The sequence below is a fragment of the Chelonoidis abingdonii genome, chromosome 1, assembly GCF_003597395.2.
Source record: "Chelonoidis abingdonii isolate Lonesome George chromosome 1, CheloAbing_2.0, whole genome shotgun sequence".
NCBI lineage: Eukaryota > Metazoa > Chordata > Testudines > Testudinidae > Chelonoidis > Chelonoidis abingdonii.
In genome coordinates this window covers 249,647,636-249,662,901 of record NC_133769.1, presented here as the reverse complement: position 1 = coordinate 249,662,901, position 15,266 = coordinate 249,647,636, and the positions used below count along the sequence as shown (strand labels likewise).

Sequence of the window (15,266 nt, the reverse complement as noted above, 5' to 3'; positions counted from 1 at the left end):
AGGCACTACTAAGCCATACACAGGCAGTTTAATCATTTGCTTACTGGAATTTAAGGCCCAAATTTCACAATTGCTTCCTATGAAAACTAGATGTAATGTAACATTTCAGTACCAATCACAGAGATGTACATTACTGTATCATAAATAAATAGCTAAGGGTTAATGTTTCTTTCACCTGTAAAGGGTTAACAAAAAAAACCCAAACACCTGACCAGAGGACCAATCAGAAAACTGGATTTTTTTCAAAGCTTAGGGGAGGGAATTTTTTGAGTCTGTGTCTTTGTCTGGCTCCCAACTATGAGAGGGGATTTTTTCCTTCTTTCTATCTTCAAGCTTCTAATCTTCAGTTTCAAAGTTGTAAGTACAAAGGTAGAGAAAACAATAGGCTGTTATTGGTTTTTTTTTTTGTATTTACATGTGTGTAGTTGCTGGAATGTTTAAATTGTATCTCTTTTGGAATAAGCTGTTTATTCATATTTTTCTTTTAAGCAATAGCCCTGTATTATTGTCACTTGATGCAGAGATCATGTTTGTGTCTTTTTCTTTCTTTTTTATATAAAGCTTTCTTTTTAAGACTTGTTTGATTTTTCTCTGGGTAGGCTAAGGAACGAAGGGGAGGGGAAATTCTCTTTGTGTTAGATCTACGGAGGGTAAGCTCTGCAGCACCAGGGAATTGGTGGGGGGGGAAGAGAGATAGAATCTTTTCTGTTTCCTTGTATTTTGGGTTTGTCTCTTTGGGAATAAGGAGACATGCTTCTTGGTATTGTGATGTAAAGAGATTGCATCAGTAACTCTCAGGTTAGCCCAGAGAGGAAAGTCTGGGTAAAGGGAGAGAGGGGGAAGGGAAGTGGTTATTTCCTTTGTTGTAAGACTCAGGGCATCTGAGTCTTGGGGTTCCCCAGGGAAGGTTTTGGGGAGACCAGAGTGAGCCAAAAACACTGGAATTTTGGCTGGTGGCAGCGAGATCAAATCTAAGCTGGTAATTAAGCTTAGAGGGTTCATGCAGGCACCCAGATTTTGGACGCTAAGGTCCAGATTTGGGAAGGCTTATGACATGGTGGCAGCGAAGTGGGAAAAATAAGAATCCAGAAGCCAGTAGGAATATTATTTTTCTTTTTCTCTGCTAGGGCTTTTAGCAGAGAGAAAGGGTTTGGTTTTAAAAGGAGCCAGAGAGAATTTTTTTTCTCTGTTTCTCTCAGTATGCTCAGGTGGCTTGCATTTTAAGCAAGGAGCCATTAAGGTGACAAAAGGGTCTTTTGTTAAACAATAGAATTCCGATTGGGAATCAAGTACCCAGCAAACACACACAGGTAAATAAACTGGTTTTGACTAGTTAATTTGCATGTCAAAGCTTAGCTAGGAAAGAGAAGTTAAACAAAAGGACTGTTGCTAGGCAGACTCCAGGAGACAACAGAGAGCCAGCAGTTCAGACAATAAACACCAGAGGGCACCCCAACACAAGAAAAGGAACCATGATGTCCAAGGAAAACCTGAAGCAGTAACAGCTGGAAGCAAGGACAAACAAGAAGACTGACAGATCACGGACACAGATGGCCAGAGACAAGGCACAGCAGAAAACAAAAATGGAAGGCTAACAAAAAGAGAAAAGCAGCCAAAGAGCAGCCCTTCAAAAGAGGAACAAGAAGCAAGAAAGATGCAGCCTTCCAACGAGAGAGGAAAAAAACAGAGAGGGAGGCCCACCAAGGCCCTGGAATTAGAACAGGCTAAGCATCAGAACGCAGCCAATCCTAATCAACCGTCGCCAGTTGTTGTTCAACCGCACAAGAAATTTCCCAACTACAAGGCAGGTGATGACACTGAGGCCTTCTTAGAAAATTTTGAAAGAGCCTGCATTGGTACAGCATCTCTGAAGACCAGTACATGGTAGAGCTGAGGTCACACCTCAGTGGACCCTTAGCAGAGGTGGCGGCTGAAATGCCAAAGGACAAAATGAACGATTATAAACTGTTTCAAACCAAGGCCAGATACAGAATGGGGATAACCCCGGATCATGCCCGTCGGCGTTTCAGAACCCAAAAGTGGAAACCAGATGGGTCATTTCCCAAACACGCCTACTACGTTGGAAAGAATTATAAGGCCTGGATATCAGGAACCAATGTTCAATCCATTGACGAACTGCACCTCCTCATACAAATGGAGCAGTTCTTGGATGGTGTTCCTGAGGACATAACACGGTACATACAAGATGGAAAACCAAAAATCTCACCGAGGCGGGGGAGATTGGAGCCAAATGGATGGAAGTGGCAGAAAGCAAGAAAGCTACTGTAAAGGGGAATGAAAACCCCAGGGGGCACACCGACAATAAACCCTACAACCGAGGGCAACCCAAAACCCCACCTACAACCCAAGGAAGCCACAGACACCCTATTCTTCCACCTCACCAGTCTCCAGTAACTCACCTCAACCCAGTGACCCGTCAGCTGGAAGATGCTATAAGTGTAATGAACTGGGACATATAAAGGCCAACTGCCCAAAGAACCCCACCCGGGTGCAAGTCATTACACCACCATCACACCAAAGATCCCAGGCCCAGATACCTCTCAAATCCCTTGGAGCGAAGGGAAATTTGAGAGTGGGGCGAAAAGAAGGTTACTGTGTGGGAGAGACACGGGGGCACAAGTGTCAGCTATCCACCAATCCTTCGTGGATCCCAAACTCATCAACCCAAAGGCCCAAGTGACAATTTACCCCTTCATGTCACAAGTTGTAGACTTGCCTACAGCTGAACTGCCTGTCCAGTACAAGGGCTGGTCAGGAATGTGGACTTTTGCAGTCTATGACAATTAATTATTCCATCCCCATGCTACTGGGGGAAGACTTGGCCAACCAGGTGAAGCGGCCAAGAGAGTGGGAATGGTTACACGCAGCCAAACCAGGCACTTCCAGATCCCATTCCTGTTCCTGAGCCGTCCACAGAAGCCCCGTCTGTGTTACCCGAGACCCAGACAGAGGTAGTGGACCCGGATCCCATGCCACGGCTAAACCAGCCACAGCACCTCCAGTCCCAGGACCAGAACTGGAACAGCAACCAGCACCAGCAGTTGCAACCACATCTTCAACCTCCACGCCAGAGGGGGCCAACGAGCCTGAACTGGCAGAACAACAGACAACCATACCGAAGAGGCTAGCCAGAGCCTGAAATATCACCAGGTGCACCAGCAGAGAGCGGTTCACCAGCAACGGAAACAACCCCATCACCTACATCGCTTCCAGAGGGACCAAGCCCAAGTCCACAGTCTGAGGAAGAACTGGTGTCCCCAGCCTCAAGGGAACAGTTCCAAACTGAGCAGGAAGAAGATGACAGTCTTCAGAAAGCTTGGGTGGCAGCACGGAGCACCCACGCCTCTCAGCTCTTCTAACCGATCCCGGTTTGTTATAGACCAAGGACTTTTATACAAGGAAATTCTTTCTGGTGGACACAGGCAGAATGGCAGCCGCACAAACGGTTGGTGGTTCCAACTAAGTACCGGGGGAAGCTCTTAAGCTTAGCCCATGATCATCCCAGTGGCCATGCTGGGGTGAACAGACCAAAGACAGATTGGGGAAGTCCTTCCCACTGGGAGGGGATGGGCAAGGACATTGCCCAGTATGTCTGGTCTTGTGAGGTGTGCCAAAGAGTGGGAAAACACCCCAAGACCAGGTCAAGGCCCCTCTCCAGCCACTTCCCATAATTGAGGTCCCATTTCAGCAAGTAGCTGTGGATATTCTGGGTCCTTTCCCAAGAAAGACGCCCAGAGGAAAGCAGTACGTACTGACTTTCGTGACTTGCTACCCGATGGCCGGAAGCAGTAGCTCTAGGCAACACCAGGCTAAAGCTGTGTGCCAGGCCCTAACAGACATTTTTTGCCAGGGTAGGTTGGCCCTCCTAGCTAAGGGTTAATGTTTCTTTTACCTGTAAGGGTTAACAAAAAAAAAACCAAAACACCTGACCAGAGACCAATCAGGAAACTGGATTTTTTCAAAGCTCAGGGAGGGAATTTTTGGGGGTCTGTGTCTTTGTCTGGCTCTCAGCTATGAGAGGGGATTTTTTCTTCTTTCTATCTTCAAGCTTCTAATCTTCAGTTTCAAAGTGTAAGTACAAAGGTAGAAAAACAATAGGCTGTTATTGGTTTTTTTTTTTGTATTTACATGTGTGTAGTTGCTGGAATGTTTAAATTGTATCTCTTTTTGAATAAGGCTGTTTATTCATATTTTTCTTTTAAGTAATAGCCCTGTGTATTGTCAACTTAATGCAGAGATCATATGTTCATGTTTTTTTTTCTTTTTTTATATAAAGCTTTCTTTTTAAGACTTGTTTGAGTTTTTCTCTCTGGGTAGGCTAAGGAACAAAGGGAAGGAAAATTCTCTTTGTGTTAGATCTACAAAGGGTAAAGCTCTGCAGCACCAGGGAATTGTGGGAGGGGGAAAAGAAGATAGAATCATTTCTGTTTCCTTGTATTTGGGGTTTGTCTCTTTGTGGAATAGAGAAGACATGCTTCTTGGTATTGTGATGTAAAGAAATTGCATCAGTAACTCTCAGGTTAGCCCAGAGAGGAAAGTCTGGGTGGGAGAGAGAGGGGGAAGGGAAGTGGGTTATTTCCCTTTGTGGTAAGACTCAGGGCGTCTGAGTCTTGAGGTTCCCCAGGGAAGGGTTTGAGGAGACCAGAGGGAGCCAAAACCCTGGAATTTTTGGCTGGTGGCAGCGAAATCAAATTTGAGCGGGTAATTAAGCTTAGAGGGGTTCATGCAGGCACCCAAATTTCTGGACACTAAGGTCCAGATTTGGGAAGGCTTATGACATACTGGTTCTCATTTTTGAAGTGTTGCCTCAAAGCCTCCCTGATTCAAATAGGCCCCTCTGGGCCCCTCTGATAACCCTGGTGTCCGGCTGCTCAAAATCAGCAGTGACGCAGTCTGCCTCATCACTCCACCCCTGAGCAAACCTTTCACCTTTAGCTACACAGATATTATGCAACGTACAACATGCGGCTATGACCATGGGTATAATACCCTCACTGAAGTCTAAGCTACCAGAAAGGCATCGCCAGTGCGCCTTTAATCTGCCAAAGGCACATTCCACGGTCATCTGGCACCTACTCAGCCTGTTGTTGTACCACTCCTTACTGTTATCCAGGTTTCCTGTGTAAGGTTTTATGAGCCATGGTTTTAAGGGGTATGCTCGGTCTCCCATGATCAATATGGGCATTTCAACATCCCCTCAATGTAATCTTCTGGTCTAGAAAGAAAGTCCCTGCTTGGAGCTTTCTGTGCAGGCTGATGTTCCTGAAGATGTGTGTGTCATACACTTTCCCAGACCACCCCACTTTGAAGTTAGTGAAATTTTGATGGTGATTCATGAGCGCCTGCAACACGATGGATAAGTACCATTTCTTATTGATGTACTCCATCTCAGGGTGGTCTGGTGCCAGAATTGGAATATATGTGCCATCTATCACCCCTTCAGTTAGTGGAAACCCATTTCTGCAAAGCCGTCCACTATTTCACACACATTTCCCAGTCACACTCCTTTGTAGCAGGATGCAATTAATTGCCCTGCACACTTGCATTAATGCAGCCCCAATGGTTGACTTCCCAACTCCAAACTGATTGGTGACCCATCAATAGCAGTCTGGAGCCACAAGCTTCCACACAGCAATTGACACTCACTTCTCTATCAATAGGGCAGCTCTCATTCTGGTATCCTTGCACTGCAGTGCTGGGGCGAGCTCCGCACACAGTTCCAGGAAGGTGGCTTTCTGCATCTGAAAGTTCTGTAGCCACGGCTTATCATCCCAGACGTGCCTGACAATGCGATCCCTCCATTCAGTGGTTCTTTCCCAAGACCAAAAGCAATGGTCCACCGTGTGCAGCTGTTCTGTGAATACCAGAAGAAATCTAAAGTTGCTTCTATCCATATCACACAGTATGTCAGGCAACTGGGAGTCCTGTTCAGTTAGGAACTTCGTGATTAACAATACTGCCCTCTGCAATGTGTTAATGACATTTATCCGAGCATAGGAGAACAGAGCAGGATCCATCCCTTTGTTCAAAGATGCCAGGATGCACAGCAAACAAGGGCCGTAGAAAAATGCCACAAAAGAAAGCGGGAAGCCCATGGAATGCTGAGATGGAAAGCAATGCATCATGGGACACTGAGCTTGGTCCCAAGATGTGCTGCGATCTGCTCCCACTTCCCACAAGACCTAACGTCAGAAGGTGTCGAGCTGCACTGTGGGATATGTACCCACAGTCCACTGCGCACACAGTTGATGGTAGTGCCCCAAGTGTGGACATGCTCTGCCAACAGAGGGAGTGAGTGTGAATATGCAATACTGATTTTTATTATAGTGCTTTTCGATTGTCAACATAACTTTTATCAACAAAACTGTAGTGTAGGCAAGGTCTTACTCTCCTTCACAGATCTCAGTGACTGATTCCATCCTTTGTGAAACAAACAAATCCCCTTTCCATTCCCACTTTTTGTTGCCAAGTCTGTGTCTTGATCCACACTACATACTTACTCTGGTATAACTACATCACACAGGGGTGTGAAAAATCCACACCCTTGTGTGACATAGTTACATCAACCTTAACACCCCATATAGACAGTGCTATGTCAGTGGGAGACCTTCTCCTGTCAATATAGCTACCCCCTCTCAGGGAGGTGGAGTTATTAAGCTGACAGGAGAGCTCTCTTCCATTAACTTAAAGTGTTACATTGGTGTGGTGTAGACCTGCCCTGTGTTTCATGGTCTTAAAGTAAAAACTGATTTGGAAACTATTTTGTATAATATTTATGGAAATCAATTAAGGTATATTTGTTTTTATTTTGCACTCACTAGATTGAATGTTAATAGTTCTAGAGGGCCTGATCCAATGTTCATTGAAGTCAATGGGAATTTTGTCCTTGATTTTAATGGTGAGGTTTTGAAAGCTATTTCCATCTTGTTCACTACTGTGGAATGTGTTGAAAAATAATCCTGATTGACTTCAGCAAAGTTGTAAGGGGGAGAAAAATGTCTTCTGATAAAATATTATGAGTGCTTGTCTGACTTTTAAAGTATTATGCTTGGTCTCTCTGAAATTTACTGACATGAGTGGTCTTGATGCTAGTTCCATTGACTAAAAGTGAGTCAGGTTTACTAGCATCAGTAAGGGCTTGCAGGACTGGGTCCAATATTTTTACAAATATGCACAAATATGCCTTCAATCAGTTTTATTTTTTACACATTAGTTATGAGCATTAATACTAATGAAAATTTCAAAATGAACATTTTAGCTGTTTTTCCTTTAGAAGTGAGTGAAAAATGTTCAAAACCAAAAATATTGTTTCTTCTTAGTTTGTGAGACAAAAAAAAATTGCTTATGGAATTTTGCACCATGGCGTTCACCGTGGAAAAGGCATATACAGTAGAACATTAGAGTTACAAACACCAGAGTTATGAACTGAGCAACCACATATCTCATTTGGAACTGGAAGTATGCAATTGGGCAGAAGAAATTACCCCCCTTCCCCCGAAAAAAGGGAGAGTACCATACTGTGTTAAACGTAAGGTACTAAAAAGAAAAAAAAGAGAAAGCAGCATAGTAAAGTTTCAAAGCTGTATTAAGTTAATGTTCAGCTATAAACTTTTGAAAGAACAACCGTAATGTTTTGTTCAAAGTTACTAGAGTTACAAAAATTTCAAAGTTATGAACAACCTCCATTCCCAAAGTGTTTGTAACTCAGAGGTTCTACTGTATGTAACAATTTTTAAAAAAAGCAGTTTTCTAAAATCCCAAATTTTCAAACTATAAATCCTTGAAACTAAGATTATAAAACAGAAACACGGGTATAGTTAAACAAAAGCATTGCAGTTGCAAGTCTGCAATAAAGATTTTAACAATTTCAGCAAATGTCATTGAGGATGGAGGTGGGTTATGTGTGAAAGATGAAATCATTCCTTGCCTAAATATGTGGATGCCAAGTTTCGACCTATAGTGGATGTAAGTGACAAATTATAACTCCACATTTCCATCTGAAACATCAATTTAACAATGTCTTTTGTGCTATGAATACAGTATTACATTTCTAATAATTGAATTTGTGAGGTTTGTGAGGGTTCAGCTTAGTGAATAGTTGCAAATTTATTTTGACATCTATAAATTAGACAATGTGTTAGTGCATGCCTGTTTCAAGAATAGAAGAAACCATGACAATAGCCTCACCATACCGAGATTGATTATTAGCATAAAATTAAGAGAGGGGGAAAGTGGTGACAATAATTTCATGTTCCCACAGAGAAATATCCTTCAGCAAAGGAGAAAAAAGCTAGGATCTACAAAGAGTGTGTGATCTTGAATAGTTACAGACATTTACAAATGAACTAGTTGTGAATGTGCAGAATTTAGAAGTGTGAAATAGACAGTTGAGCATGCTAAGAATGCAGAATATGAATATACTAGTAATTTACATTCTGAAGTAGCTGGTTCTTGTTTTCCTTGGCAGATGAACTGAATCAGTCGGAAATCCATGTTCAGAATCTAATTTTGTATAGACTATTGCAATAGTTAATTCACCAAGACTGGAAAAAGACAAGTGTTTGGAAAGGTCTGAGTTGTCTCTGAAATGAACTGATGCCAGCTCAGACATTTGTAAACAATAATATAGCAGAGTTCACTTTTCTGTATAATGGCAGCTAGGACTCGCAGAGATTTGCTTCTGCATTGTGAAATAAGAGAGACAGTTATGTGATGGCTTAATTGTTGGGATGTTGATATTTAGGGATACAATTGTGAATTTAAATTGGCTAGTAGAAACTTGTAATCTATGCCTTAAAAAAAAAAAAGACAAATAATCTGCAGCAAAGGAAAAAAACCTGTAGTGTTTTTAAAATGACAGAATTTGAGTGCTTTTGGGTAGGTAGTTCTGTTTTCACCACAACAGCTTTCCTTAATTAGCGGAGTGGAATGAAGTAGAAATTTAAATGGTGAGATTGCATTTGATTTTTAAGTGGAGAAAAAATCGTTAACATTGCTTCTCAAGTGCCTTCATGCTGAAGCTGTTAACTTGTCAGGGGCAGCTCTTGGCTGACATTAAATCAGCACTATTGCTTAGTTTAGATTACTGGGTGCTGGACTGAACTCTCCACTGAAATTCCAGCAGGAAACATTAGTGATTGCCACTAATCTCTCAGTGACCCTGAAATAATCATGTTGCTACCAGATGGAAGATGCTGTTTTCCTATATCCTTTTGCAGATGATAAATTCATAGTTGAATGATAAGAACACAGTTTGTGCTTTCAGAATACAAATCATGGTAGATGTCTTTAGAACTGAGTGTTCTTGTTTATTCATTGATATTATGCCACACGCTGACTGCATTCCCTCGGGAATTGTTTTCTTTTATTTAATAGGCGCCTAAATCTAATTATTTGGCGAGCACTATCTCAAGAGGAAAGAGACAAGTAAGTTTTCACCTTCTTCCTGTCCCAATAATTTAATTTTTGAAACATTTATTAATGGAATGGGAGCTGCGGTGCTTAGCACCTTTGAGAATCAAGCTATAAATATTTAACACACTGTTTTGGCTGCTCTTGTCATGGCCAGTTTATTTTACTTTCAAGTATTTCTTGTCTATACCTTACTGGTAAAAATTTTTGTGTGTGACACGGTAACATGTAAGCTTCAGGTTTTGGTTTGCCACCCACTGAGTTACAAAGTGAGAGGATTTCTTCTCCCCCTTGCTGTTCATTTTTATAAAAGAGAATAAGCACTTCTCCTTAACAGTGTTAATCTCTGCTCAGTGTGAATGGCAAGGGTTTGGGAGGATTGGGACATAATCATCTTTGCATCAGCATAAACCCTTCTCTGCTTGGCCAGTGAGTAGCACTCCAAGGATTGGTTTGTGAGGGGATAAGCTATACAGATTATCAGCACCTTTACACTGGTATGACTGTGTCTACACTGGGGGTTTGTAGCACTTCAGTCAGATCCGGTTTTAAACTGATATAGTTAGAATGGTACAAAAACTGTGTGTAGAACAGCCCTAAGAGCAGTGAAGTTAGCACTTATTTACTTCACGGGGGCGGTGTGGTGCTTAATTACTTAACACGTGTAAAGTGTCTTGAAAATGAAAAACATTACTACGTATAATTGTAAACTGTTCTAATTTTTTTAAAGGTTTGAGCAGGAGGAGCCAGTCTCGTATATGGAACACAAAGAAGCTTTGCTACAGGCCTTAGAAAATCTGGGTTGGCCTGTTTCTTGTGGTGATGTGACACTTTTGGAAGATGAGATTCTGGCAGGATTAACCTACATCCAACAAGCCTCTGATCTTCAGGAAGCTGCCAAAAAGGAAATTCAGAGAACCTCTGCATCATACATCAACCACAGTAAAATGGTAGGTTGTACTAGCTGGGCAATCAAACAGTTTCTTTCAAATATTCTTCAGTGTCTGCTCTTAGGATAATTTCACCTGTCACTTAGCTACTTGATAGGTTGGCACTAACCATAACTCTATACAAACTGGGGAAGAACATGCAGACTGAGTTGCTAATAATGCTTTTAAAAAGAGATGAAGCTGTAGTGATCACCTGCTATTTTGTGGAAAAGTTTATTTCCCTATTGTAACTAGAACAGTAAGGGGTTGTGTCACCACCTGCTCTGCATCTCTGGGATCTGAAATGCTAAGCCGCTGTGGCTCACAGTCCGGACCCCAGCAGACAAGCATACAGGTCACACTCTGGCTTCCACCACCCAATTACTTTCTGCAGGGTGACCCCAATGCCTCCCCAGTCCTGAATTTTCCCAAAACATCTGACCTGTAGTGCCCAACCCTCTTGCTAAACATTCACAGAAGTTATTAAGTTCACTGCTCGTTAAAGAGACAGTACCCAGCAGCTTATTAGTTTAACTTGGGTTAAGGTAATCACTCTATTTGAATCAAAGCGTGAAATTGGTTTATAGTAAAAGTAAAAAACGTTTAAGTGATATTAAGTATCAGGAATAAAGCTAGAAAGGATTACAAGCATACAAAAATGAAAATACACTTTTAAGACTAAAACCTGATATAACTAACTTGTTCAAATAAGTGTTTCTCACCACGTCTCTTTTCGAACTTGGTTGACCAGGCATTCTGGCTAGGACCTTTCATAGAGCTCAGAGTGCTTGGTTCCTTTGTCTCTTCAGGTGAAGGATAACTTAGAGTTTTTCTTCCGGTCTCTTTATAGTCTAGTAAATCTTTGAAATGTATTCTTTGAAGTATATCCTTAGATAAAGTTCCTTTGCTCTGCTGGGTGTAGATGGTAGGCTGTCTGGTGTAGACTCCATGCTGGTTCCTTCGCCGCTAGTGGTTTTTGACAAAGCAAATGATCTCTTCCTGCAACCTCCAATACAATAGAGTAGTCTGTTGAATTTGTCCACACCTGGTTGGAAGTTTCCTTTGCCTGGAGAAAACCCATTTGTCAACTCCCCTGACACGCCTGATCTAAACACATTTTAATCACATATTTCCTGCATACCTGTAAAGTTCTTTGTGGGTTAAACATACATATATCACATGAAAATTTTAATGATCATTGAAAAGTGACAAAGAGTCCTGTGGCACCTTATAGACTAACAGAAGTATTGGAGCATAAGCTGTCGTGGGTGACTACCCACTTCGTCAGACACATGCATCTGACGAAGTGGGTATTCACCCACGAAGGCTTATGCTCCAATACTTCTGTTAGTCTATAAAGTGCCACAGGACTCTTAGTCTGGATCTGTAAAAAGCGACAAACACAGCTACCCCTCTGATAATGATCATTGAGTTATTAGTTTTCCAGTGATACATTACATGCAACCGTTTGGGTAAATATCATAGCTCTCTGCCATCTGGAGTCACACCTATAAAAATATATGCATACACACATACCTCATGTTTCTTTTCATTAACAAAAGGTAGATTTGTTTCCTCTGAAAAAGAATACTTAAATGCATCATACTAAGCCTGAGTAGTTAGATTTTATGCAGGGAACTCCATAGGGGTTGGATTGGATAGAATCCACCACCAGCCCAATCTTTTGGTGGAATAATGGTGGAATAATCTGCCACCATTATTCCAATCAATGGGGCTGAAAGAGTGGCCATTGCACCTTCACATTTCCATTTGAGGAGCTTTTGGGCCATGTAAGTGCAGCAAATTTGAGCCCTTCTCCGGGTATGTCTACACTGCATTGTAAACCCAGCTCTGTGGGATCTGGGCTTGCGGACTTGGTGTTTCCAAGCCCAGGCTAGAGCATCCACACTGCATTGTAAATCTGGGCTTGCAGTTGCTGGACCTGGGTCTCACAGCCATGCTAACACGTCCATTCTGCACTACACAGGCCTTCTGGCTCAGGCCTGCACCTTGTACAGTGTCCACATTGTAAAATGAAAGAAGTTGGACCTGAGTCTCAGAGTGATTCAGGCCCTGACCCATCTCCCTACTACTGTGCTAGGACCTGGTCCTGAGTGCTTGCTGACCTGAGTGAGACTGCTTTGTGGAAGCAGGGCTTCAGCTTAAACCTGAGTCAGAGCCTAGGCTTAGCATGCAGTTTAAACATGTCCTCTTTGCTCCCTGGCAGTTTCTCTGCCTGTGATCCTCCTAAACACAAGGCTAACAGAGAGCTTAAGTGGTTAAGTGGGCCTTTGGGTGAGTTTTACTATTGCATACTAGTGAGATTCCTTAAGGATATTTCTATATCTATATGTACATATAACATATTCTTTACATGTTTTTTTTGATTAGTTAAAACTTTAATTGTTTTGTAGATTGTTGACCATTTCAGTAACTACATGGTTACCATTTTTCTATTGCAGCTCTTTAGAGGGCGTTTGAGGGCAGTTTGTAGAAGGCAAGTTCTGGGCTTGCAATGATTCTGAAGTGTTGAATGGGGGGGGATGGTTTCGGTGTGGTATGCACGTGAAATACTAGCTGGCAAACTTGGTATATCACTTTCTTGTAAGTACCTGTGGGTGGGTGCTGCTCCAGTATAGAATACAGGTATCCAAACTTGTACTGTAGGAAGAGTCAACCTTAAGCTTCATGATTTTACTTTTTCAGTATCCCAGCCCATGCTGAGACACATGCCAACCCTCGCAAAAGAGGGACAGTGTCAAGCCTTCAGCTCTCCTACAGTTTTACAGTGGTGGAGGGAAGTAGATTTGGACTCCAAATCAATACTCCCTCCCTGTACAATTAATCAGCCCCAAATGCAGGTAACATACACGCAAAAGTTTACCATAAATCAATGAACATTATTTCTAAGAAACTGCAGTTATGCAGTTATGAGTAACTTGCCAACAGGTTCCATTTTGGTTTGACAATATTATTAACAGATAATATTTACCACTTAATAGTATCCATAAAAAAGAATGCTGAAACTGAGATAACAAAAGTACATATCTCCCTCTGGGTCAGAGTTAAGGATGTAGTTGCATGTTACATTTCTTTAGGCTTAACAAGAATAGTTTATTTATTTTTTTGTGTAATATTTATGATATGCCTACATATTCTTTCTTGTTTTTGTTTTGTAAGTTATATGATAGGTAAATACGTTTTTGGCCTGTCTTGAATGTTTTTTCTTTTTTCTTTTTCTTTTATATGGAATTTATTTTTAGTATTTTCTTACAAAATGCCTTGAATTAAATGTGTGCCTGTGTATGTATGTCTGTGTGTATGGTAGGTTTTCGTTTTGTTTTTTGTTTTGTTTTAATTTAGAATTTCTTTGCAAATATAAATATTTTTTAATTTTTATAAAAATGCATAAACAATTTTTTAAAATAATTGTCAGGACTAAACTGATTATCATTCTGAGTACTTTTTGGAAAAGAATTTTCCTTCTCCGATTAAGATTTTTAAATTAATTAAAATTTTAATTGATCTAATGCAGTGATCCCCAACCTTTTTCGTCTGGCGGGCACCAAACGACGAGCCACAGAGGTGGTCCGCCAAAATGCTGCCGAAATTCAGCAACAATGCCTCTGGATGATGCTATTTGTCAGCAGTAAACAGTGTCATCCGGAGGTGTCACCGCTGAAATGCTGCCGAATGTCGATGGCATTTCGGCGGATGCTCGTCCGACGGCCAGTACGTGGGTGCACTTAGACGCCCTGGCGGGCGCCATGGCACCCACAAGCACTGTGTTGGGGATCCCTGATCTAATGCTTTAGATTCAAAATAACTTTTGTGATGAAATATTTATTGATCCAAGACAGCTACTTAATTTAGCAACAATTGCATAGTATGAAATCTAAGGATAAACTTAAGGATGTGGCTGAACATCAAGAGACACTAGTGATCACAATTTTTAGAATGGCTACTGAAAACATCTTCCTAAGTTTCTCTCAGTTTCATAGTAACTACAATGCAAGGGCTTGGTGCTACAAGGTGCTTAGGCCCAGATTGGAAATTAGGAGCCTAAGGTCCTTTGAGGATCTGGCCTTTAGTGTTTTCACTTCTCTTTGGTTTCAGTGGGATTTGAGGGTGCTCAGCACCTCACGGGATCAGTATAAATCAGTATAATTCTACTGCTGAATAGTTTCTTTTCTAATGTAACCAACACACGGTTCACATTAGTTTTCTGTTAATAAAAAGCAGCAATATTTCCTGTACTGGAGAGCTGATAGTTTTCAGATATGCAAATCCAGACAGTTGGGTTGTACTGTTTCATTCAGCAGCACATCAAGAATCTCATCTAGAATCTTAGGAACAGATAATGCCCAATCTCTCTCTGTCTCTAGCAGATAAACAGTTCAGCTTTTCACCTTCAAAAGTTTTCTGACTCCAGTTATGGGGGAGATTTTCAAAGATATGAATGGTAGTTAAGCACCTATTTCCTATTGAAAGCCCATGGGAGTTAAGTATCAGAGGGGTAGCCGTGTTAGTCTGGATCTGTAAAAGCAGCAGAGAATCCTGTGGCACCTTATAGACTAACAGACGTTTCTCTAACAGCCACCAGAGCCCTCTCGTGGCGTGATCATTACTCAGATGCCACGTAGTGGAATTTACAGGGCAGGTATATAGTGCTAGCAAGCAACCTTAGGAAGATAACGACGGCTCTTTCAGTTTTCAGGGAGGTCGCGAGCGCCCCTCCTGTCATACAGCAAAGTGTGACCGTGCCTAACGCGCTTCCGCATGTGCAAGACCAATATGCAGGAGGCCCGACACGATATCCATGTGGCAGTTGGCAACCCCGCATCTCCACCAGAGTGCTTCGCTCTTAATCCTGAGCTGATGGTCCTGATCAATATTTTGCACGCC

The 15,266-nt window shown here is 41.8% G+C and overlaps 1 protein-coding gene across 3 annotated transcripts in view; it reads left to right on the top strand.

Moving 5' to 3' along the window:
- Positions 1-15,266, top strand: part of VWA3B (von Willebrand factor A domain containing 3B) — a 147,308-nt gene that overhangs the window by 79,513 nt on the left and 52,529 nt on the right. For all 3 annotated transcript variants that reach the window (XM_075061022.1, XM_032805576.2, XM_075061025.1), the window contains 2 exons: positions 9,397-9,447; positions 10,163-10,382. In XM_075061022.1, the coding sequence (XP_074917123.1) occupies positions 9,397-9,447; positions 10,163-10,382 (271 nt within the window). The remainder of the gene's footprint in view (positions 1-9,396; positions 9,448-10,162; positions 10,383-15,266) is intronic.